This window comes from Poecilia formosa, unplaced genomic scaffold (genome assembly GCF_000485575.1).
Source record: "Poecilia formosa unplaced genomic scaffold, Poecilia_formosa-5.1.2 Scaffold69, whole genome shotgun sequence".
Lineage (NCBI taxonomy): Eukaryota > Metazoa > Chordata > Actinopteri > Cyprinodontiformes > Poeciliidae > Poecilia > Poecilia formosa.
The window spans coordinates 333220-359240 of NW_006800008.1; the positions used below are offsets into that span (position 1 = coordinate 333220).

General features: G+C 36.0%; 2 protein-coding genes across 5 annotated transcripts in view; one reads left to right on the plus strand and one right to left on the minus strand.

Moving 5' to 3' along the window:
* LOC103140191 (rho GTPase-activating protein 8-like) overlaps positions 1-12096 on the minus strand; it is a 138065-nt gene extending 125969 nt beyond the window's left edge. Inside the window, exons 1-2 of one of the 2 annotated variants that reach the window (XM_016673009.1) lie at positions 11983-12096; positions 8697-8763 (exon numbers count right to left, since the gene is read on the minus strand). In XM_016673009.1, the coding sequence (XP_016528495.1) occupies positions 8697-8722 (26 nt within the window). In that variant the 5' untranslated portion in view covers positions 8723-8763; positions 11983-12096. Of the gene's footprint in view, positions 1-8696; positions 8764-10017; positions 10133-11982 lie in introns of those variants that run through there. The other variant, XM_016673008.1, reaches the window with a different exon arrangement.
* Positions 1-24907, plus strand: part of LOC103140195 (potassium voltage-gated channel subfamily A member 1) — a 31890-nt gene extending 6983 nt beyond the window's left edge. Inside the window, exons 2-3 of one of the 3 annotated variants that reach the window (XM_016673010.1) lie at positions 18571-18780; positions 19658-24907. The gene's annotated coding sequence lies outside the window, so the exon portion shown is untranslated. Of the gene's footprint in view, positions 1-16869; positions 17436-18570; positions 18781-19657 lie in introns of those variants that run through there. The other 2 variants (XM_016673011.1, XM_007555203.2) reach the window with 2 other exon arrangements.
* Positions 24908-26021: the final 1114 nt, after the last annotated feature.

Here is a 26021-nt window from a genome sequence, read left to right on the forward strand (position 1 = left end):
AAAACAGCCTTTGAGCTTCATGGCTGAACAGGAAGCTGCAGGATGAAAACCTGTCCTGCAGATCCATGTAGCTTCGTTATTAGCCGCCTGCATCATTCAAGTGAAATCACAGAGTTAGCCTCCAAGCCTTATAACTTATTGCTGTACATCCATGTTTAGCTGTTTGTAAGTAAATATTCAAATTTTGTCTCATTACCATCCCAAATGTAGGCTGCTTCACACACTCCTAGGACCATAAACATCCTTTCTCTCAATTTAAGCTGACAAAGTTTTGCCTGGTTATGCATGCAAACCTACAAAGCCCATAAGAAGTTGGTGTTTTAGACGTTTCACTGCTTTTACAAATCAGACATAATCAACAAAAACTGGCTCTTTGGACAAAAAAATGACAGAAGAATCCCTTTAACGTCAAACTGAACTCTAATCCCTCATTAGGGATTAGGCCCCCATTTAGGTTAGGGGGCCTAAATGGTTCCCTGTGGAGTTCCAGTTTCAATTTTGTCACAACAAAAAAACAGGTATTTTAATCAGAGATGCAGATGTTTTCAATGCATTTTGTAAATATTCAATTTTTTAACTGATCCACTCAAGCAAATTGATTGATTTCTACTAAATGACAATAACAATATTTTACACAAAATAAGTGAACAATTTCTCAATAAATGTTTAATTTTTTATTTTTTTGGGTAAATGTTTGTAAAACATCAGGATGCACATTTTTAGAATCATTAAAACACAAAAAAACAAAATGGCAGGGGTCCTAAACTCCCTGTGGAGTTACAGTTTCAATTTTATCACTTATGACAAAAAAAACACTATTTAATTATGAGATGCAGATATTTTTAATGCATCAGCAGATTGTAACTTATTCACTCAAACAAATCATTGTTACCTAAAAAAATTCAAAGTACATTTATCTGAGTTTTCTTTTTAAATGTTTTAGGTGGTAAATCTTCATGTAAGCATTTTTAAACAAGTCTTTCTGACTGAAATCGATTGTTTAAAGAATGTTGCAAGTACATTTGTTCTAAAATTATCACCACAGTTTTAAAATGGATGTTTATTTTATCTATTTGAGTTTTCAGTCATAAATATATCTGCTTTATATGCAGCAGAATTTCTTCAAAAACTTCACCATAATGTGGAACTTTTTCATTTATTTCAGGCTCCAACAGGTTTAAACGTAAGACAAAGTTCCCCGCGTATAAAGCAATGAGATCTAAAATGAAATGACTGTTCTGCTGGATCTATCAATTAGCCAGATCTAACTGGACTTTCCAGGAGGACTGGACAGCATCCAGTCAGCAGGAGTTCTGGCAGAGGTCCGGCTGCCGTGTAATCCGGTGCTGATTCAAATTAGTAGCAGCCGTCTGTTGCTGGCAGCTGAATAAAAATCAACCCAGAGAGGCTCAGCGACACAGAAAATCTGATTCATATCTCAGATTTCTGATCGTCTGAGAGACGAAAGACGAAAATCCTCTGGATCATTTTTACTTAAACTGATTTACATTTTTATTTAAAACGTTCTCTCCCTTTGGTTAATTTTTCTGAGTTTTCTGTAAATTTGCTCCAACTTTAGCTTGACGACTGAGCCAAATGTCTGTGGCAGTGTTGAGATGTTTGCATCTTGAAAATGGTTTTGAATTGCTGCTCAACAGACGATTCAATATGGGAAAGAAAATACGTTTTACTATCTTATAAACCAAACAGCGTAGTTACTTGCATAAAACCATCTTGGGGAAAAATCTGACCAAACTGCTAAATGCTGCATCAAATCCAGCACTGCATTTAGTTTCCTCTCTTTGATTTCATTTTTTAACAGATTCACAAAGCAAATTGAACTAAATTCATGCAGGAGAAAATGCTAAACAAATATTTTTGATTCAGCTTTATTCGTCGTTATTTAGTGACAAATAAAGCTGAAGCAGTGACGTAATCACATAAAAAGGAACCAATTATTTACTTTATTATTATTTTAATAAACTTCATTCAAGGTTCTGTTCATTTTCAGATTGATATGCAGCAAAACAAAAACTTACTGTTGAAAACTATGCAGTGCTTTCACACTTTATGCTCATTAAACTGGAGCATTTGGATAAAATATCCTCACTTTTCTCTATATTTATGTAAAAAACTATCAGGACTAAATATGTCTCATTTCAAATGTTTAATATATATCTTATATATTATATATTCTTATATATTTCTTCTCATATTTCATAGATATGTATCTATGAAAAATATATAATTTTCTGCAAATAATTTCAATTTGTGTTCCACAAAAATAAAAATATTACAGAATAGGTGAATTTTGAATCATGTTTCTGCAATCAAACTTTACATTTTTAAAACAAAGTTTAAACAACCAGTTAATGTGATGAACATTTCTGGTTAAAAACTTCAGCATCTCCTGTTAAAATGTTAGTTTCAACAACAGATTTTTATGTATTAAGTGAAAATAATTGAAGCAGACGTACCACAGGGAATTATTTTAGGCCCCAACTTTCTAAATTAAATTTTAACAATCTCATAGATAATATCTTAATATTAGGAAAAGGAAAATTTAAGAACTGTCAACAAAGTACTTGAGATGAATAAAAACTAATAATTCTGATCTTCCCACAAAGTTATTAATATCTTCTATTTTTCACTAACTGATTTTTTTATACTAATGCATTAAATCCTGCCTCAGAGTTGTGGCAGCAGTTTGATTAAAAGTGGATCTCATTTTGAAAAGTTTATTCCTTATTTACACTTTTCCAAAGTTGCGTTTTCTGATTGACTTTTCTGACCCTGAAAGCCTCGTCTTGGTGCCACAGCGAGATCTGAGCTTGAACTTTAAGCCTCGTCCTCCAAAACTGGTGAAAGAGATTATAAAACTTTTGCGCGCTCACAGAAATCCACATCTGCGGCTGTCAGGATGAGCGACGTCTCATTTCACTGAGAGCTGAGCGACGGTTGGAAAGCATCCATGACTAAAGTGAGACGCGGTCCGAGCGGCTGCTGCTTCACACACGATGCCCGCAACATTCACGCACAGTGGGCCATAATTTTGTTATTTTTATCCACATTAATGCATTTAATCCGACGGGTATCTTCTGCCCTGCGTGACGGAGGAAATATCAGCGAGTAATTACGTGCTTGTACACACACACACACACACACAGACTGATTCAAACTATTAAAACTGTCAGAAATAAAAACGTGACAGTGAGGATCAGCTGGAGAGATGACTGCATATAAAGATGGAGGAGAGGCTTGAATTCACAGAGATGATTAAAGCGAGCTTCAGTCTGCAGCGACCTCTGACTCCGCACAGGGCAGCAAAGTGCTGCGAGCGCATGAGACAAAGCAAAGAGGAAGTTACATAACACACACATTCATAGAAAAATATAAATATATATGAGCACACACACAGAGAGAGCGCCAGTCCTCAGCTGCAGGCTTCAGTGCTGCCTGAAAAAAGAGGCAGAGCAGCCAGAGAGCAAAGATGGGACAGTATGAACCGGCCATGACTCCGGAGGAAATGCTGCTTTCAGCTTCCATCATGTTCGTCCAGAGGAATCAGTCAAGCTGGTTTATGGAGCCGCTAAAACGTCTTCACATGCAGGTTTTCTTATCACACCATCATTAAAAAGAAATTTAAAAAGTTAACTGATTTTCTGCAGGTTTTAAAATGACGTACATTCCTTTAAAAACAAGTTTCCTCCTTAAAATGTATCCTATTTTTATGTCACACAAATTCATAATATTACCAAGGAGTACTACTGCTAGTACTAGACTAATAAAAAGATTATAAGTAAAAAACATTGAGAAAAAACTCTAATGAGAAAAAAGTCACAACACCAGAATAGTCGTAATACAAGAAGAAAATCATGCTACAGTCAAAATCTGATAATAAAGTTTAATAATACAAAAAATAATATGAGAATAATAATTTTAATAGAATGAAATAGTAATTTTATTTTTGTATTTTCATTCTTGTTTTTTTATTTTATAAATGACGTTATTGAGGGGAAAAAGAGAGTACAGGAAGTACTGCTGCATAAACAGTCTCCACCCCCTTCAAAATAAAAGCATGAATACAAACATTTAACTACTTGATAACCAAAACTTCAACACTGATGTCAAATTTTATTCAACTGAAAGTTTACAAAAGAGCCAAGTAAATTAACACTTTAAAATTTATCTGGAAAAATTAGCTTGAAGGAAGCTAAGTGTGCTAAATGTTTTCAAAGTTAGCAAAAATGCTAAACAAGAAGCTATCTCTCCTTAGCGGATTAGCAAAAGAGTGCCCATATCTGTCGATTGATATAATAATAATTCAGTAAATATAATAATAATTCAATGCATTTTGGGAAAACGTGAGAGGAGATTTTGTTGACAGTTGCTGGTTTTCGCCTCAGAACTTTTCTGGGTTCTTTATGTTTCCTCTTTGAGTCTTTGACCCGTTTTTGGAGTAATTTTGGTTGGTTGGTCGCTCCCGGATCCTGGACGGTTCTCAGCTGTTCATTGGTTTCTACATTAATGGATAATGAGTCCAATAGCCTTAAAAATGTTTTTTCAAACTTTGTTGTCCACTTTTCTTTAGTTAAAGGCATAATGTGGTTCTTTTTGAGATCTTTTATCGCCTACTTCATGATGTCAGATTATATTTAAAGGATTTTTTTGTCTGCTGCTCTGGAAATTATGAAAGTGACCATAAAAATTGTGGTTTATCACGTAGGCTTTGATTTATCGCATTAAGCAATAAATCAATTAATTGCATGATAAATTTGCATGATTGATTGTTTTGCTCTTTTTTCTCTTTTTACCAAACAACTTTTGTTGTAAAAGTCTTCAGTCTGGTGTTTTGGTCTCAACTACTTATTTTAAGGACATTTTTGTTTACAGAGACTCCATAATTAATTTTATTTGTTGTTTTGTTTATTTCTTCTGGATATTTAAAAGGGCAGTGTTAAATTTTGATTAGAATTTAAAGTTTGTTGATAAATGAGAATGTGTTCCTGCATTATTATGATATTATATTACATGAAAATGGTCTCAAAACAACAATATTATCATTTATTGCAATAATTTATCGTCCAGCTAAATTTGCTATTGTGACAATAAATTAGATTTCTATACATACTCTGGTTGGTTTGTAGGTTCCAAATGGACCAAAATCCTCTCAAATTCAAATAAAAAAGTGTAAATATCTGGGTTCATCTGGAAACAGTCTGCACTGATTTACTGAAAAAAATTATCTTCTCAACGAGGCGTGAAGAGGAGAGAACCTCACAGCACTGGGTAAAGTCCTGGATAAGGAGGTGAATTCAGACAGTATATATGGACTAAATGGGCGGCGAAGCATAAAGAGTGCAGCCTGTACACACAGTTTAGCATCAACCAGCGCCTGATGATTTTTACTCTACATATTTACTGAATGGTGGAGCGTTCTGGTTAAACTGCATGCCGTCCGTCAGTCGTCCCCCTCTGCTGTAATCACAGGTTTCATAAGAACCAATCTTCTGTATGGAGGAGCTCAGGTGTGAACTCACCTCACACTGAGTCACCGTCATGCACAAACACGTGTGCTGTTTGGCTCGCAGGCATTTTTATGTTACATAAACCAGAATTTGGGTTTATAAATGTCCAGATGATACAGTTAAAACCAGCTGGAAACTCATGATTTCTCTTCTGAATAATTAAAATGAAAGGAATCATCTGCAAATCAAATCAACTTTTATCTGGATGGATTATCAGATTTACCTTTGTCTCCCCAAGGTCACCAAAAGTCACCAAAAGTTGCCAAAGGTCACCAAATTATTAAGTAAAAACATTAAAATCAAGCAAATAAAGTCTCCCATTTTTTGGGGGGGAGGGGGGATGGAGCATCTTCAGTCAGGGGCTTCTTCAGATTTGTTGTAATACAGACTGCTACAGCCATCACTGTGCAACTCTTTGAAGACTTTGAATTAATGAGTTACAACAACATTTAATTCATTTTATGGATCAATAAAATATTTTTGAATTTGAATTTGAAGGAAAGCTTTTCATTGCTGTGGAGCCCCCTTTTGGCAACATGGGGGATTTTTTCTTCTCTTAAGTTGCCTCGCTAAATTATTGCCTTCCTAGGACTGTAGTCATAATCAATAATAATAAACTAAAACCAGAATTTGTATGATTTATAATTTTTCTGTTTTTCCCTCTTTCTACCAAAACTGGGTGATAAAAGTCTTCAGTCTGGTGTTTTGGTCTTTTATTTTGAAGGACAATTTTGTTTAGAGCGACTTCATAATTAATTTTATTTATTTTTTCTGTTGTTTTGCCTATTTATTTTAAAAGTTTTTAGAATTTATAGTTTATTGATCTGTAAGAATGTCTTCTTGCATGATTATGCCATTAGCATTGTATTACTTGAAAATAGTCTCAAAACTACATTATTGTTTATTGCAATAATTTTTATCATCCAGCAACATTTTTTGTCATGTTATCAAAATAAATTAGCAAATACAGTCTTATCCATTTTGAATAAAATCACATTTTTTCTTTCCTTCTTTTGAAAAGTTTCTGTTTATGTCTTAGAAAGGATAGAGAATAAATTTTTTTTTACCTGTTTTAGTTTTAAGTTTGTGGTCGATTTTTATCCTAAAGAAAAGGATTTAAAGTTCACATATTAACATACATGGGAAAAAAAACTTACAAAATCCTTATATTGTAACAGATGTGCAAAAATTTGCATCTGTAACTTTTAGGTTTATTTTTATTTAATATTGAAAATGATGTATCCTTCGCCCTAAGCACCACATTGTGTTGGGTTTTCACATAAAACCCCAATAAAAACATTGAAGTTTGTGTTTGTAACACAAATAAACTTCCAAAATGTTCCAACAGCGTAAAGTTTCTTTTGACAAAGATATTCAACTAATCTTCAGAAAGTTGAAAAAGTAATTTATGTACTATCGTTAGCTAACATTTTTTGTTTTGCATTTTTCTTTATCATTTTTTTCTTGTAGTCTATCTTATTATAGTAGTGTGCAATTTTTAAGATTTTTAAATATTTTCCTTTACTCTTTTTTCTCTATTTTTTTATTTTGCTTTTTTTAATTTATTATTGTTTTAAAACTTATTATTTTTCATTTTTGGTTGGTTAAGAGGTCAAACTTATTTCCTTGCTTTTCTTCTGGTGTTTTAAAATCAAAATTGTACCACACAGCGCCCCCTACCGTTTATCTCAGTTACCCTTTTAACAGCCAAAATCAACAAAATGATTGATTGTGACATCTCAGGATGTGGTAAAATTTCCACACATTTGACAAACTGCAATCACTTTTTTACTAACATAAAAGATAAAAAATATACATGTTTGAACGTCTAATTAGTCATGTATTGTAAGATTTTTTAAATTTATTTTATGTAATAAGTGGTGGGTTTTATGCAAACCCCCACCATGCAGTCATAATCCAGCTTATTAACTGGAGCCGTGACAGTAAAACAGGGAGCGATCTCCTCATCAGAGTTTGATGATTCCCAGTTTTCAGCTGCCGGCTCCGTGACGTGGAAACATAAGGACTCGGATGAGCTTATGTAACGGCTGATTGTTTGGCCTCGGAGAAGAGCTGTTAACTTTAAAATGGAAATCATCGCGAGGGCTTGAATTAGTGAAATCTGTGTAAACTCCACTGAGAGGGCTAATTAATCCCTCTCACTGTTCCCGCCTCGCTCTGCTTCAGTGGGATCATCGGAGCCGCCGCAGGGATCGACTTAAACATCACACGTTCATAAAACATCACATCCATCTTAAAACTGATCCTCCTGATTAATGATGATGGATGTCTGACAGCCACGAACGCCGATTCCTGATAATCATTTTGCTGATTGTAGCTGTTAAAATGGTGACTGAGATAAACAGCTCTGCATGGTACAACTTTGATTTTAAAACTCCAGAAGAAAAGCAAAAAAGAATGTTTTACCTTTTAAGCAAAATAAGTGATGATCAATTTTAAAACAAATAAAAACAAGGAAAATTTAAGAAATACAGAAAAAGGAGTAAAGAGAATAAATATTTAAAAAGCAAAAAATAGCACAATATTAATAAAAAGGTAGAAACTACAAGAAAAAATACGAAAAAAGAAAAATGTAAAACAAAAATTAAAAAAGTAAAACACAGAAAAAATAAGTAAAATCAAAATAATGTAAATAATTTATATTCCTTACTTATTTGTACAAAAAATGGCAAAAAATAGAATTGAAAATGAAAATAAAAGTGATGTTATAGGTATAGAAAGAAAATACAAAATTAACTCAAAAAAATCAAAATACACAAAAATAATGAAGAAATAAACAGGCATTAAGAAAAACAAATAGAAGCAACAATAAAAATATAAAAGCCTGATAACAACATGGAAGTATAACAATTAATACTAATATTAGTATAACATATTATCAATAATAATAATAAAAAACTAAAAAAGGGAGAAAATGAACTTTTTTGACAACATGACTGTGGGAAACAGAATAAGCTTCCTGTTATGTAACGTTTTCCTTTTTCGTAACAAAGCCACTTTTTGCAATAAAATCCGTCCACGGGCCTTTAGAATGTGTTGCATATATATTTTACATTTAAAACCAAACTATCCTGAAAGTACCACCAACCAGCCGTGTTTGTGGTGTAACAACATGGAGCGTTTACTCGTTTAAGAGGATATTCTGACCTGTTTTTATTCTGGTGCGGCTTCATTTGAACTTCAGCTCCGTTTCTGCAGTTTGACTGTGCTCCTTCTGAAAACCAAGAGAAAGAGAAAGAGAGGAATCAAATAAGCAGAAAACAAGCAAACAAAGAGGCATGAGTGGAGCGTTATCTAAGCAGACAGACTGAACGCAGCGCTTCCACATGAGCGGTCGCTGCCATCGTTTCTGCATCAGCGGCTTCAAAGCGTGCAGCACGGCGCTGCCCACAGTGGCCGTGATGGTGCTCGTATGCAAACAGGAGCCACATCAGGACCAAACTGTTGCTGTTCCAGCTGCCATTAATGCAGCTGGAACAAGTGATTGGCTGTAACATGCTACATTCTGGTCCTCGTTTGGTCTTTGATGTCATTTTTTCTCTTTGAAAAATCATTTATATAAATTGACATTCTGGGTTTTCTTCACTCTGGAGTCATTTTGTGTAATTTGGTATAAGATTATGTCTCTCTCTGGTTAGATGTAGGTCACTGTACTCTGTTATCTCCTGCAGGGAACCCACCTTCAGTATAAAGAGAAAGAAATTGGCTGAGCTTTTCTTGAATAACAGCTCAGATTCAATCAAATTGGATGTAAAAAAAAATAATTCAATTCAAAGCCTTTCTTGTCATCATATGACAAAAGTAGAACAGCGCTTGTAATACTAAACTTAACTTGGATTAAGGTCTATGCTTTGACACACAAAATATGTTGTAACACACAAAATATGATTTGACCTAAATCATTCCCCTTCCTCCGGTTGTATGTTAAAGGTCAAAGGTGAACTACAGTGAGCCACAGCCTCAAGTCTTCTGCAGCCAACATGACTTTTATAGATTTCTGCCAAAAATATTCTTAAAAATGTTTTACTATTATTTGTATTCATTAACAATTCTACACAAAACAATCATGTTTTCCATTTGTATAGTGCTTAATTGACTTAAACGCTTCACATTCGCAGAGTGAATGTTTAAAATATTGCTAACCGGAGTTAGCTGTGATGTGCTTGTCTTTTACGTGATGCAGAGCTGAATAATTAAAAAAGTAAATCACTTACATTTTAAAACAACCTTTTAACACAATATCCTTAGCCTGTAGCTTCCTTAAATATTTATTAAGAACAAAAGTTTAACAGATATCCCCATTAAATAGTGAAAGCGTAGTGAGGCACAAAATGGCCACTACCCCGGAAGTAGCTAATTAGACAAACTTTTGTTCATAAATATTTACTTAAAGTCAGCATGGCGATGTCTTTGGGTTTATGTTAATCATGTAAAGCATTATTTGGGGGTTTGTTCACTGTTTTCTGACCTTTTGAAAGCAGCTGAAAGCAAACCAACTCGGACGGGAAGCAAAATGTTAGCGTCCGAGGGAACGGACGACGCAGGCATCTTTCTGCTCCCCGGAACATAAAATGCACAACGAAAGTTCCGCCCCGAAATAAATGTTTACATAAATCTAAAATTATTACAGTATTAATTATTATTGAAAATACATGATCCAAATGTTGTGGTATCTTTCTTAAACCACATTATTAACCAGATATTATATTAGATGGTGCATTTTAAACCGAAAGATAACATTTAAACTTTTCCACTATGTTTTTGCTGATCTGGTAATTTTATCACACAAACTAAAATTTAAAGCTGATTTTTTTTTATTTATTTTTTTTTTTACATTTTCTGGTTTTGGACTTATTGGGTGTGTTAAAAATGCCTTCAGGTACTTAACATTGCAAATTTGTACCCGTCAGCAACATAAATGACAAAATATTAAATCTATACTTGCATAATAACCCGTATAAAGGTCACATGAAGATGGCTGAGGTAAAAAGGCGAGTTATAAAACTCAGAAATTTGACCTGATGTTAGTTTTCAGGCTACTAAAACATGCAGATTAAAGGATTAACACAAGCATTATGTGATATTTTTCTCGTTGTCAACAAATCTCATGTTCAGAGCCTCTCAGCTCCATCTAAATCTACCCTACTCCTCTTTTTTTCTGCAAATATCTGTTACCTTTAACAGACATTGCTGCAGACATTAAAAAACTATTTTCTGCAGTAGATCAGCTGATATTTTCTAATTTAGTGGGAGTGAATGTTGTTAAAGAACAGAGAGTAAAACAGGCAGATTTGTGGAATAATACAGAACATTAAGCATCCTATGAGACATATTTTTCTGTGCTGATCGGGTTGTGTTGCTGTAGAAATGCATAAAGTGTGTTGCTGCATGAAATAAGTTTGTAAATAAGAGCAAAATTAATATTTTGGGTCAGAATCTGTGATGAGCGCGATAAAAAAAGGCTGTCGCTGTTTATCACCAACACTAGAGCCAAAAAAGAAAAGAACAACACAAGGGACCATCGTTTAGGGACCATCTGTTCTCATAAAAAAAAGCTTTCATTCAGTATTAAAGTCACTGGTAAACCCATGTTTCTAACAATGCTCTGCTGCAACAACGGTGCAGTTCATGGAGGGGTTACTGGAGCAGGTTGGAGGGATCGTAACACAAACTGGAAGACAGCAGATGAAAAATTAAAAGACAAAATAAACAACAAAAGACACAATGGGTCTAAGTAGAGCAGAAAAACATGAGAAAGAGACATGAAAGATCCCACTGTCAAAAAATCAGCATATAAAAGATAGAATATCAAAATACTTTGGAGTTCTTTAACAAGATATTTCCATATATTGAGGCAGATTTTTGTCGTTCCGTTGTGACTTTTGACAAGTAGTTTTTTGTTTCTGTGTTGTGACTTCTGTTGTTCTTTGTAGCTTTTCCGTTGTGGCATTTATTGACCCTTCTGGGCCGCTGTACATATTGGACAGCGCCTGATGATAAACCCGATCATGCAGCTGTTGTAACTTTGATGTGATTAAGATGTTGGCCCACTGTGAAAGGTGGAATCTGTGAGGAACCAAACCAGATGAAGTTGTGATATTTTTAAAACCAAATGCTGTTAGATCTGCTTGCTCCAATACATCTGGTGTATTAAAAGGAATTTAATTATTTTGGGGGAGTTTTCTTCCTCTTTCAATTTGTTTATGGATGCTGTTGTACTTCTCAGTTTTTACTGCCTGGGATGATGCGTAACCATAGCAATGAGGAAGTTGTTGACAAGCATGAGTGGCTGATTGACGTTTGTAAAGCTGAGTTATTATCCAGAATCACTCATTGAATCAAAACAATAAATCAGGAAACATTACTGTTGATTTAACCTGTCAGATAAATCTGGGATAAAACGCTGCAGCTTGTCAGTAATGGATTCCCTTACCTGAGTTTGTGAGCTATTTTAGGAGCCGAAAGAGGGAAAATCCTGATTTATTATCCCCAGACGAGGTGGTATGGCTGCGTCACTTAACCCTCTGTTTTTATTTACATTTATTTTTAGGTTTTTTTCCCAGCTGATGGGTCACAGCAGCACGTTTGACTCCATGTGCCACAGGAGTCATGCATGAACACACAGATTTAATTACTCAGTAATAACGTTCAGCATGTCTCACCCCAGATATAAATAGATGCTGTGGGAGTGTGCATGAATTGGAGCTGCTGATGTTGAGGTCCATGTTCGCACGCCGCGGTCACATGCTCCCAACGGCCAATCAGAGAGCTCCGCTGAGTTTCACAACCAACCACTGACTGTAAATAATTTTATTTTTTATTGAAAGACCAACATGAAGAAATCTCTGGAGAGGATCTGTAAAAGTTGATTTTCAAATTTTGCTACAGATTCTGGACTTTGACTGGGCCATTTTGACATATGATTAGCATGATGCTGCCACCACCGTGTTTTTGGGGTGTTTTCTGAGCAGAAAAATTTCTTACTTGCACATTTTTGCTTTATCCCCTTGATAGCTTGATGAAAAACTGCAAACTGTCTTTTCTTCAGCAGTTTAGTCACCACTTTTAAAGAACAGGTTTAGAGTGAATGACTGACAGCTGAACAGATTCTCCTACCTGAGCTGGGAGTCTCTGTTGCTTCTCCATAATGATAATTCAATTTAGAAGTACTTTATTTATCCCAAAAGGGAACTTAAATGTCATTCAAAGTATCTTCAAAGAGTCGTTGTGGATGGTAATGTTGTGGGTAGCAATGATCTCCCATAGCAGTCAGTCTTCCAACTAATCTGAGGAGGCCTCTGACTGAAGATCCTTGCTGTATGACAGTTTATGAGATGCTAACGGCTGAATTTGTGGACAATTTTAGGACTTGTCCTGGATGACACCATCAGTTGTTGACTGCATTATGGCTTAAAAATAAAATCTCTGATTTGTTTCATATGAAATCAAATCCTAATTGTTTTTTTTTTGTTTGTTTGTTTTTTTGTTTGTTTGTTTTTTTTGTTTGTTTGTTTTTTGGACTTTCTTTTATAAACAAATAATTTACAAATGAAAGAAAACATTTTTTTAAAAGTCTTATTTCAGCCATGTCTTCTGTTGGTTGTGCGACAGATTATCAGCTTCAGGCTACATATGAGAATATATTCATAATATTAGCAGAATAAAGATGTGATTTTACCAGAAAAAGTTTTTTGAATGAGACAAAATTACTCATTTTATTTTCGACATTTTATTTGTATAGTTCTCATAAAATGACTGCTCCATGATCGATATGGCAATGTTTAGTCATGTTTAATATCACACATTAGCACCAATATCATAAAATTTTGTGATTTTGATTTCAAAAATTAACAAACAAGCATGAAATCCTGGATTTCATGAAAAGATGTTCAATATTATTTAATTTTATCAATAACTGCTGAAACAAACAGCTAGTTATTGATATTTTAACAGTTGGTTTTATCGATTCATTCTGTCACTACTGGCCTTTTAAGAACATTCAGATTTTTGACTTGGCCCAAAATGAAAATTAGTTTGACATGCCTGTTTTACAGTGTAATAACAATAATATTTAAATCAAAATATTGAGAGATACGAAGTAACATATCATCAGATCTTGCAGTGAAGGAAATCCACATAAAGATGGAATGTGATAAATTTAATGTAATCTGTAATCTGGTGGTTTTGCTGCTTGAACAAATCAGAGGCCTTGACTCTGCAGGCAGCAGACCGTCTTCCCGACAGCTCATCACCATCACACTTCGCTCTCCGAGAGGACGCGGGTGTGAAGTCGTGGGCTGTGAGCAGCGCCGAATGTTCTCTCATTCATCTCCGACTGTTAAATAGCCAGAATGAACTGGAGCAGAAAAGTTGTCACAACAGGAGAGCATCTCTGCTCAGCCAACAGGAACATTTTACAAACCAAATGTGAGCTTGTACTCACCTGCAGCTGACTGTACGTTACGCACGAGCACGCCAACATGGTGCAAGACGTTTTCCTTCCACCAAAACAGGAAAGCAGAACCGGCGCAGTGGAAACCAGGACAGTCCAAAGAAAAGCCACCATTTTATTTTTATTTAAGCCCATTCTGTCTTGGACATTTCAGCAGCAAACCAACAATGTTTGACAGTTTATGTCTTTTAAAAACCTTGTTTCTTTTATATTATTGGTTATTAGTTATATTCTTAGTTTTACTTTTGGTAGTTTTTTATTATCAAAATTGAATCATTCTTTCCTTTTTTTTGCAGCTTTCTGAGTTTTTTTGATTGAACTGTAAGGTTGAATTATTATTCTTATATAAAGGGAAAAAAAAAATGTATCCAAACTTTTTGTCACATGGACCAAAATGGACAACTCAGAATTACTTGGCAGAAAAATAAGAACAATAAAACAATTTAAAATAACAATTCAAGCATGTAGTTATTAAAATAAAGAAAGTAGTTAGACATTTTGTAAGAGTGGTTGTGTAAATTAATGTATCCCCCCAAAATTAAAAAGGATTTTTTGCACATTTGCTTTATTAAAAGAAAGACATTCAAATTGTGTGTTTTTGGGAAAATATATATTTTTAAAAAATGGATTGTTGTCACTTTTTGTATAAAATTTTGATGCCATTTTTATTATTTATTTGATTTTTGGTGGACCAAATTCAAAATTGGTAAATTTACTTTTCAAAAATAATAATTTTTTTGCCCCACCAGTACTTTAAACTGAGTTTTTCCTGTTCCTGAAATTGTTTAGGGGGTTTATCTACTGTGTGTAAGATATTCATTTTAAAAGTTGCATCAAATCTCTTTATTTTCCTCGATAGTTTTACTCACTGGGGAAAAGTTTGTGGAAAATAAATTTTCTAGATTTCTTGCACCAGGTTTGAACAAAACCAATAAGAAACTTTAATGTCTATATTTTGTTTTTATATTTAAACTAATACAACATGGGGACTTATTGCAGCAAAATGGCTGTAAAATATTCCTCATATTTCCTGAATTTATTGTAACTGTCAAAAGTTTAATTCATTAATTAGATGCTAATAATAAGTCCTGAAAATCCCAATAAGAAAAGGTGGAATATTTGGTTTTGTTTTCATATTGGAAACTCTGAGCCTCTCTGATGGATCATGTTCCAAGCTGAGCGTTATATCCTTAAAAACAGACGTTATAAATCCCAGCAGGACCGGCTGCAGCCACCAGGATTTAGCCTGATCCAATTGGCTTCAGGAATCAGATATGACCAAAGTAAAAGGATCTGAACAGATTTTAGAAAGCGAATGCCGACATTTTAAACCTGAATGCCTCAGAAAAGTATCCATAAATCCAACATTTGCAACCAGAATCTTATATTAATTATACTGAAATTTGACTGGATAGACCAAAATAAAAGTTGTGAAATTTAAAAACGGCAGCAGAACTTAATATAAAACTAATGAAAACAATTTCTCTCCATCCAATGTGACTCAGGTTGAACTATTCCAGAGGAATATGAAGCAATTTCAATAAAATATGGTTTTATGAAGAAATGTAAATGTACACCACACTTTTCAGATCTTTTTTTTTTTGTAAATCAAAAGAACTTTGCAATTACTTTGTGCTTTGTGGTCCAAATACTTTGAAATTGGTGGTTATAAAATGACAAAAAGTGGAAAAGTTTGCATGACTCACATCCTCTAACTATGAAACTGAGGGAAAAGCGACAGTAATAAACACAGAAATGAACACAAAGGGAAAAAAATAACCAAAAATGAAAGACTAATGCTAAGATAGAAACCTAATCAAACAAGCAAAGAGCTGAACAAAAGAAAGAACGGAAAAAACTAAACACTAAAAACCGAAGTATGGAAAACCATTATGGACAAAATTAACAGTTAAACGTTGAAACTAATGACAGAAAGAGACAATGAAGTATGGCTTTGAAGTACACCGCCCCCTGTAGGTGTGGTGTATTTAAAACAACACTCAGTGGTGCATTTCAGCGGGTTTGTGTGGATTTGTTTTTCATAGATTTTCTCAAGCTGATCCTGTGAGTATGATGTTATTTTTTCAAACGATTTGGCGAAGATATTTGTTTTTATAAAGACTACATTAAGTCTTTATAAGGCTAAAAGGCCTTACTGGTACAAATCTGAGCTTTTATGTGGATAGAAGTCCAAAACGCATGAAAATTTATTTGTTTTCCCAGACATCTGGCCACATGTGGACTAGTCAAAGTCCAAACCTGAGGGTAATTAAATTATTTATTGAAATTGTCAGTATGTCGTGACAGTAAAGTATGAGATAATCCATGAATAAAACCGAGTTCCTCTGCCTTCTGCCAGTACTCTCAGTACTAACTAGACACAACCAATCAGAGCCAGGAGGCGGGTCTTAGCGCTGTCAATCAGGGCTGTGTGCACACTCTGCTGCAGTGCAGCTTCTCCCTGTCAGCTGAGCTTGTTCTGAATGCTAAGGCTTGTTAGCATAGCCACTAATCATGGTTTTCTTGTAACTGCAAGTTGTTTTTCCACCATTAGCACACTTAGCAGCGCCTTCGCAAGGTTGATTGACAGCGCTGAGACCCTCCTCCTGGTTCTGATTGGTTGTTTTTGGTGCTTTTCTTCAGATGACAATAGAAGCTCAGGGAGGACATGGAGGAGACCGATTTTTTCACAGATTACGTTTTAACAAATTTGTAAAACAAAATCTCTAAGAAAGAAAAATAACAATATTTTGAATTAGCCTTTTCCCCTGATGGGATGGTTATCCTCCCTGTAAGTGAACTGAATGCATCCAGTCACTGTTGGGACTCGGTGTATCGTCGCTGTCATGTTTTATTTTTTATTTTCAGCTCATTAGCCTCGCTGCACGACTTCACGACGCTGCTGCAGAGCCGAAGTGACGGCTGCAAACGAGCCTCTAGCGAAACGCTTATCGTCCGAGTCAGAGGATGGGGGGGAGCAGGGTCAAGGTCGCGAAGGCCTGCGTGCAAACTCAGCTGTTTCAGGTGTTGGGAAGCCGTCACCGTGGCAACAAGGGATGATGTGGAAGCAGAATCAGAAAACGTGTCCTCCTCTGTGAGCTGACAGCCAAAAACAACAAAACAAGACAAAGCAAGAAGAGCCCTCCAGGTTAGCGCGATGTTTCACAGCCTCAGCAGTGAATCATCACATCCAACTGCTTCGTTCTGATTTTAATCAGAGTCAGTAGCAGGAAGGACACAACTTCATCTCTGCAGCCTGCTCCCAACATGCAAACTTGGAAAAATGCATGCTGTCTTCAGAAAACACCACTCTGCTTCATCTTTACATCAGTTTAATGTGACCACTGGAGCATAAACACCAAAATGTCACAGCTCCAACATCCGAAAAAGGTCACAGAGTGTGTGAGAGAAGCGCTCAGTTTAAGGAAGCGGGTCGGTTCTGATCGGAGGGTTTCTGACTCCTAACAATATCTTTGTCAACACTCCTGTTGACTCCAGATCAACTGGAGTCAACAGGACTGTGGAGATCCTGCAGCTCCTCCTAGTGGACACAAAGTCCACTAGGAGGACTAGTGGAACAAGCAGAACAAGCCGCCAATTAAAACTACACTGCAAAAATTACAAAATCTTACTATTTTCATCTTGTTTCTATGCAAATACTTGAGTGCACTTTAAAAAAGACAAAACTAACTTACAAGTAAGAGCTTGTTTTAAGCCATTATGATATGTGGAAAATATCTTATAAGTACAATAATCTGCCAGTGGAACTAGTTTCATCAATATTAATAAACTATTGATTTTAAAATATAAAACTTATATGTTAATTTTGAGCTAATGACATTGCAATTAAACAAAATAAACAAAATAGTTTTTGCAATTTTAATAAAAGAAAGAAAATAATCTGAATTTTGTGTTTTGAGTTTTAGCTTGTTAACATGTACCACCCTGTTTTTAGAGGGACCAATAATTAGATAATTGATTTAAGGTTTTTAGGCTTTTCCCATCTAATAGTCCAATAGACTCGGTTCAATTGAGAACAAAAATTTTAACATTTGTTACATTTTCAGCTGCTGTGGTTCGCTTTCACACTGCATTGTCAAACAAACCAAAAACTTTGAAAAAACTATTCCCCTCCTCGCCTGTGGTGGCGCTGCAACAAGAACCACTGAAGGAAATTACACAAAAACCTCTGAAAAATATATGAGTGCATCTTCCTACACCACAAAATATAATCAAAAATGGAGTAGAGTCAGATTTCAGCAGTTGTTTCTCTTTTGCCTTTATTAAAAGACCACAAGCCATTTCTCATGCTAGCACGAGGCTAGCACGTTTGTTTTGGTTGAATTTACCCAGACTGCCCTGCTCTGTAGTCCACTTCCTGCTTTTGGAGTGGTCTCCTTTTAATCCAGTTTTATTGTTTGTAATTGGCTGAGTGCTTCAAACTAGAGGCATAATTAATGTCTAACTGAGCTAAGAAGACGCAAAATGGACGATCGATGCCTTGATACTGTGATAAGTGAGCATCAGAGGAAAAAAGACGAGCCAACCTAACACCTCCTGACCTTCTAGGAATGTCTCTACGGAGGGAAATCAACAAAGGAAAGTCCTCCTCTCCAGTGGATTTGGCTGCTGCATATGCTGCGGTGGATTACACTGATCCAACTTAATGCCCACAGCGGCGCAATCATTCATAACTACAGGAGCTGCTGAGGGCCAAGGATGCTCCCTGGACCATCTGCCGCGGACGGGAGTATTAACTTCAAGGAAGATGGCGTTGAGGTGGGGGTGGAGCCACATACAGACCTGGTGAAACCTCACAGGTTACATCAATAAAGGGCCTTCCTGTTACCAGCGTCTTGGAGTTTGTTTGTATTTTGCTTCAGATTTGTGATAGAGACTAACTAGTTCATGACTCTAAAGTAGAGGGAAAAAGTTAAAATGTTTTGCACATAAAAATCTGAAAAGTGTGGTGTGCATTTGCATTCAGCCGTCTTGTGTAATGAAACCAAAATTGCCCTTTCTTCTTCCCAAAACAGATCAAACTGAGTCAGATTGGAAAGAATGAGTCACCAATATTCAACTTGTGCAGCAAATTCTGATTTGGGTTCATGTATGTACTTTGACTAGGACATTCAAAAACAAGAATATGCTAAGGGTGTCCGAACCTTTTCTCAAATCAGCCAAAATTGTAAAATCAAAAGGATTTGATGCCCAACAAAATGTTCCCTTACCTACTCATCACTAAATTAAGTATGCAGCACTTTAATTAAACAAATAACATAGTTGGAATTTGTTAAGTCACATTCCATGGGAACTGCGTCATTACCTAGCAACCCAAGCGGAGCTCCAGCATGTTTGGTGAGCTGTATAATGGTTGCTGGAAAAGACAAGTGTTTTATTGTTGATCTACCATTCAGAAACCACTTTCTGCATTTTGGTTGGTTGTGCAGGAGGCTCCACTTCTGCTTTTCAAAGCTGTCTAAAACAGCTCATTCTGGAAAGAACTCAAAATAAGCAGAAATAAGCAGACTAATATTTCTTTATGTAAGAATGATTTTGTATAAAGAAAATGTAATGAACATGTTTTGTGTAAACCTAAGCGTGACCTTAAAGGGAAACTAAATCCTTGTGTTCTGTCGCTTTCTTGTCTCCACAGAGAGTCGAAGCCCTGCCCTCCGACCATCAGGGAAGTCGATCGGACTGCAGGAACAGAACCATCTGCTGCGCTTCCAGTCAGCATCAACATTCCTGTTCTTGGAACTCTGTGCCTTCAACCAAAACTCATCCTGTGTTTTTGGGTTTTTACTCTTCCCTTGGAGCAGCTTTCGGATGATTTTATTTTTTCTTCCTGATGGATGAAGGAGGGCCTGGGAATCGAGTTGCTGTCTGTCTGTGGAAACAAAGAAAAAAAAATAAACACATCCAGGATTTTTATCTTTGGATCATTTTAATGTGTTTCTTTTTTCTACAAATCGTGTCAGTGATTTACTTCCTACTGGAGGAAATCCCTCGCTGTGCAATATAAGTCATATTTCTGTGAAGTTGTCATGTGGATGTAGAATCTGGACAAACATTTTGGTTTATTTTTGTAATAATGTTTTCCTGATTTCTATTTTTCTAAAACAATGTGAGACAGATGAAGGGAAAAAATAAGAACATTTTGAAGGAGAACGGATGCTTGGATGTTGTTTTTCCTCTGATAATCCCCCTTCCAAAGCCATAGCCTATCTCAGATAACAGAGACGATGCATTCAGGGTCACACAGTCTGGGACGGACACATCAGCTCGTCTCAACTGGAGGTACTTTTTAGGTGATGTCTTCTGTAAGTTCAGGCGCCTAAATCTGAAGTGTTTAGTATTCTCTACCTTTGTGTGGCCTGTTCTTCTTGCTGTCCTTTCGTACCTACATATCAATGAGGAAACGGGAAGTCAGAAAAAGGAACAAATTTGTTCTCCAGAAAAGGATGGAAAACACTCTGAGTTCTCAAACAGAGTCTAGGTAACAGGTAAAAAACAAATAAATATCCTCATTACATGTTGAGAAGCTGGAACATGCCCTTAAAGTTCTAGAAAGTTAAGAGAACGTAACATGAAATCCTGGCTGTTCCTTTTAAGATACAGTAAAGTAATCAACATTCCCATAATGAACAACCTAAAAATCCCATTAAAGTAGCCTGAAAGTGTCAGGAAAGTAATAAGTAAATTCTTGAAATCTGTAGAAAGCACCATTTAAGATTCAAGGAAATTAGCAGTGGTGGGCATTTAGCTTATTTGAAATCGTTTAGCAAATTTACTTTCCTCTAAATTCTAAAGAGCTAATTTACTTGGTTGATTTAGTGAACTTTCAGTAGCATAAACTGAATTGATAAATGTCTTGATGTTTTGGTTATCGACTGTTAATAATTCTTCAAGTAGTTAGACGTTTATATTCATGCTTTTTTTGAAGCGAGTGAAGAGTGTTTACATGACAGTTCTATTTCCTCTCTTCATGTTCTCCATCTGTGATGTGGTGCAGCAAATGAGGTTTCTTCTGTACCCAGAATGCACCAAAAACAGTTTAAAATCCACTGATGTCCTGCATGATTTCTGACCGAAGTCCTACCATCAAGTTAGCAAAACTCAACATCTATAAAACTGAAAACATGAGTAAAATATCTGTTCCAAAGAATCACTTCCAGAAGTGAAACTGAATAAGTAAGTGTGTAAAAACAAATTTGTCCCCACAGAGGGTGATATGTTGTGTCAACATATTAACATGGTTGAATTTAGCGCTAGCATTAGCTTCTGCTAAATACTATGATGGTAGTACTTCAGCATTAGCAGAACTAATGTTTATGATTAGTGCTTTAGGTTTAGTGCCATATGGTTGTATGAACAAAAGTTCTTTTTTTTCATTTTCTGCTTCAGTAGTTATGCTAGTAGTTTTCATTTTGTTCAGATGCAGATTAACCTGCAAAGACAGAAAAGGCATATAAAACATCTGTGCAAACAGCCCTTCACTATGTGGGTCATGTTTCTGCTCATAATGGAACAATACTCGAACTTTATTCAGATAATCTGTAACACGTCTTCCACAGAATGGAAAAAAGGAAGCTTTTTAATCTCATACAACATGATGGAGAAAATGAGGTTTAATTGGCAAAATCATAATTTCCATTAAAAGGGCTCTGTTTGAGAATTTCCTCCTGTTCTGTTGCTTGTCTTCTGTTTTCTGCACTTATAAACTGTGCTCCATGTGTCCTTGATGCTGCTATCCATGTCCAGCGTAGATCGATGTTCAGCCTAAGTCCTGGCACAACATCCTCTGTTAGCGCTCCTTATACGTTTTTACTGGATCCATTGATTTGATCATGAAAACCACTGGATCCATAGTAATTCTGGTTCAGTTTGTGCCTCCAGTGAAGCAAATTCAGAGATGTATGTTTATTTTTTGCATAGTATTTTTGGTTTACAAGCAAAGATATCCCTTTGGCACCAAGTGTACATGGGCATTAAAAAGTACAGTAATTTAGTAAACTGCTGCAGGACCTTATGAACATCCATAAACTCAGGGGCCAATGTAATATTATTCACAGTCAGGGCATAAGTTAGAAAAGAAAGCCAAATATATTCAAAACATTCAACATTTTATGTGCTATAAACAAACTCATCAACATGCAACTTTGAGGGGTTTTTATTACCTTGTTTTCTTAAGAATATGAAAAGATACTTTAAAAGCCACCAATTGAGACTGATGCTAATGTGCAAAAGCAAAAACCTCCAAGGACTCGACAGAGGTCCTCCAGAGAGAACTCAGATTACAGAGATTCAGAAACAGGAGAAACCAGAATCCTGGTCCTCTAAAAGCTGGATCCTCTGTAGGCCCAGTCCTTCGTCATGTGGATATATACATGAGCTGTGTGTATATTTCATGTAGAATATATTCAGAATATATAACATATATAACAGACACAAAACAGTGGCAATCAAAGTGATGAAAAATCATGGGTTCAAAGTTCAAAGCCCAGGAAAAGATGTTACATTTTAAAGATGATTTCTTCATAAGCCTGGCCCTCTAAAGGTTGGATCCCCCAAAGGGCCAGTCCATTGTTATGCCGCTTTATCTTTGAGCTATATTGCCTTGACATAGAGAACATAAGTTACTATATATCACTGCCTAAATCACGCTGAGACTTGTGCATTTTGGGAAATTGGAAGTTCCACAAACTGCCAAATTTGGCTCTGATTTTATACTGCCATGATATAGATCATTAATAAACAGTGAAAGTCAGAGTGGTGGGAACTTAACGGAATGTTTATCAAAACTAAGGACATTGGCTTTGATGTTGAGACATGATCATGAGCTGAAGCTGATTTCAAGAGATTTATTCTCAAAATGACAAATTCTTCAAAGGTATTGCCCAAAAGATGATGCCTGCAAAAGCTGGGCCCTTCTAGACGAGTCCATCAAACATTGTGCCAAGCAAATAGCAGGCTATCCAGTTCCATGGTCCTATGAAGGGCATGTCCCCTGAAGACAGACACTCAAAAAGGCAGGGTTTTTGAAAGTTGATTCCTTAAAAGGTTCGGTTCAGGTCTTTAACCTTCAAAGGACTAGTTCCTCAAAAGATGATTCCAGATCCTTTGAAAAAAGACTCTTTCAAAGACCCGATCCTTCAGATGACAGATCCTCCAACAGATGGATTCTCAGAAAGATATTTCCAAAAGCTTGGAGGTCTTCTGAAGGATGGGTCTTTCTTTTTTAACATGTCCTGTCTTTGGCATATCAGGGATACCATTTAGAGAAGATAGATGTCTATGTGCCAGGGAAAATTTGCTCTACTCATAGAATATCCTAAGATGGCATTTTAATTGCATGATTAACTTTAAGAAAATCCAGACTGCATCAAGCATCAAGGAGGGCCACTAATCATATTGATGTGATAGTAACCTGTGTAATCTAGTGACATGGCTTTCAACCATCTGGATTATATTTGTGTCTGTCTGTGTATGTGGGTGGGTGTATGTGTACAAATAATTTGTGCTGAGTTGGTGAATGTGAATGTACCATCTGAACCCAGAGGGACCAGGCCAGGAAGGAACATCACTGTCCCCCCTGGTGAGCTATTCCCTAAGAGGTCAAGAGGGAAGGATGTCCACCAGTGTCCTGAGTGGGCCCTGTGGACCATGGCTGGACTGTCACATTCTCTGGAACCATAGCCCACCCAGCAGGAACCCACCACTATGGGTGAGACCCACACAAGCAAGTCCTCCCAGCCTCATTGGTGCTGTCAGAGATCTCAGGCCATTCCTACATCCCCACCCAACACCAAATTAGCATGGGCACTTGGGCAGGTGCAGAAAAGATTGTCTACGGTGCAATAAAATTGGGGTTGTGGCTGAAGTGTGTGAGACTCCACTACTTGCTGACATCAGAGTCTCCCCAGTGTCTGTAGTGTATTAAAATAGAGTTGCAGGATTGGGTCAAACATTGTAGAGAGGGAAACACTGTACCAATGCTTGCAAGACTCATCCCTCCTGAAGTATGGTATTGAGAGAAGATGCTGGTACAAGTCCCAGTGGGAGATGGGTCCTTCAAAGGACATATCCTCCTCCTGACACCCCCTCCATGAAATGAGTTATTAGAAGGTCAGAAAGTCATAACCCTGACCTGTGAAAAATCCAATAAACATTAAGCTCTGTGAGGGGTGGTGCCTCTGAAGACATTCAAGAGCCAATAGCCAGTTGTAAGTTGAACTGATGATGTGCTTTTGCTGCAAAAACTCCTTAGTGGGCTATGCTTTTAGTTTGACCCCTGGCTCTGCAACACATGCAGCAGTTTCATGAAATCCAGAGTCTAAAGATAAAGCCTTGATATTTACCTGTAGATGTCCTGTGTTGTATCACATTTAGACACAAAATGAAAAAATTCCAACAAAAACATTTTAGTTTGAGTGATATCCATCAACAGGTGTTGGAGAAATCTGCTTCACTGCACACTTTCTGTCGTCATACTAAAACAAACCTTAAGAGGCACAAACAGGGGGATCCAAGAACTTGGCTGCTTCAAAAGATATATTTTCAGAGTTTGTAGACTCACCTGCTCAGTGTACATTTCCTTCTGCATGAATTTATGTGGATCCGTCCTCAACGTTCAGGTCCACCTGAAGATGTTGTGTTCGGCCTTCAGTCGTTTTCATCTACCTTGTGGAGTCGGCAAACTGCAGTTCAGTTTCACTGACATCCCTCCTGAAAACAAAGCTGCCAAACTTCTCTGAAGAAGCCAAACGTCTCTGTGTGTATCAGTGGTTTTAAGTGTTTCACATCATCCTGTTAATGTTTCATCGTGTTTTTAACTGCAACAATCCTGTTTGTTACGTTGTTGGTCATATATGCAGAAGAGTTATCAAATAAACTGAAATAAACTCTTAAGACTCACTGAGAAAGAGTGAGCTTCTTTATTCCGCCACCAGATGGCGCCAAAGATCACCTTTATTTAAAATCAGGCTCCAAAGGAAAATATGTTGTAAAAGCTCTTTAATTTAGCATCAATAAGCAAAGAGAATCTTGTCGTGCTATTTGTATCAGACTTATTCAATTAAGAAAATATGTTTTTGTCTTTGAATAACTGATAAAAATCCCAAATGACACATGTTTGTGTTTTTTTTTTTTTTTTTTGTAATGGGTTTGTTGATTTGGTTTACATCTCATGAAGCTGGTAAATAAATTTAAACAATTATAAAGTATATAATCATATTTAGTAGTTACAGATGGACGCTGCAGTTTATTTCTAGGATGTAATGATCATGAAACATACAACTTGAATTTATTGCATATTTTTATTGTGCATTACATAAAACCGTGACAGATGCAAGTTTTTCAGGGTAACATGGGATAATAAGATTAGAGAAACTATGTTTATTGAAAGGATTTCCAGAAAATATTTATGATTTTAAACAGAAAATGATTAAAGAGCAAAGAAAAAAATCAAAGATGATTTCATGATGTCTGTCTGCGTCTGGTCAGGTAGAAATGGGCGACTTTGTGATGTCACTACTTCGCAGGATCAACTTTCTTCACTCCAGTGATTGAATCTCCAATACTCTTAAGTTTGTTACCGAGCCACTCTTTACGGCAAAAACTGTAGGTACATTTTATCGTCAATTTACTCCTGAAAAAAGAACACATCAAGAATCAGTGTTATTCTCTGTACTAAAAAATATATGCTATGTAAATTCAAATAAACTTTAATCAGAAGCAACTTCTGGATGTCAGGTTATCTTCTAGTTGTGTGATTTAAGATAATCCTGATTAATCAACTCAATTCCTCTCTGATTTTCAGAATCTATTCAAATGTATGTGAAAATGACATAAATCATGTCAGGAAACCAATCACAATCTGAGCAAAGAGAAAATACTCAGTGTCCTTCACCAATTACTTTTTGATTTATTGATTTTGAATATTGCAAAGAGCTCCAGTTTGTAACTCAAGCCGTTTATGGTTCGCATTGGGATCAAAACACTTTCAGATATATTAGGAT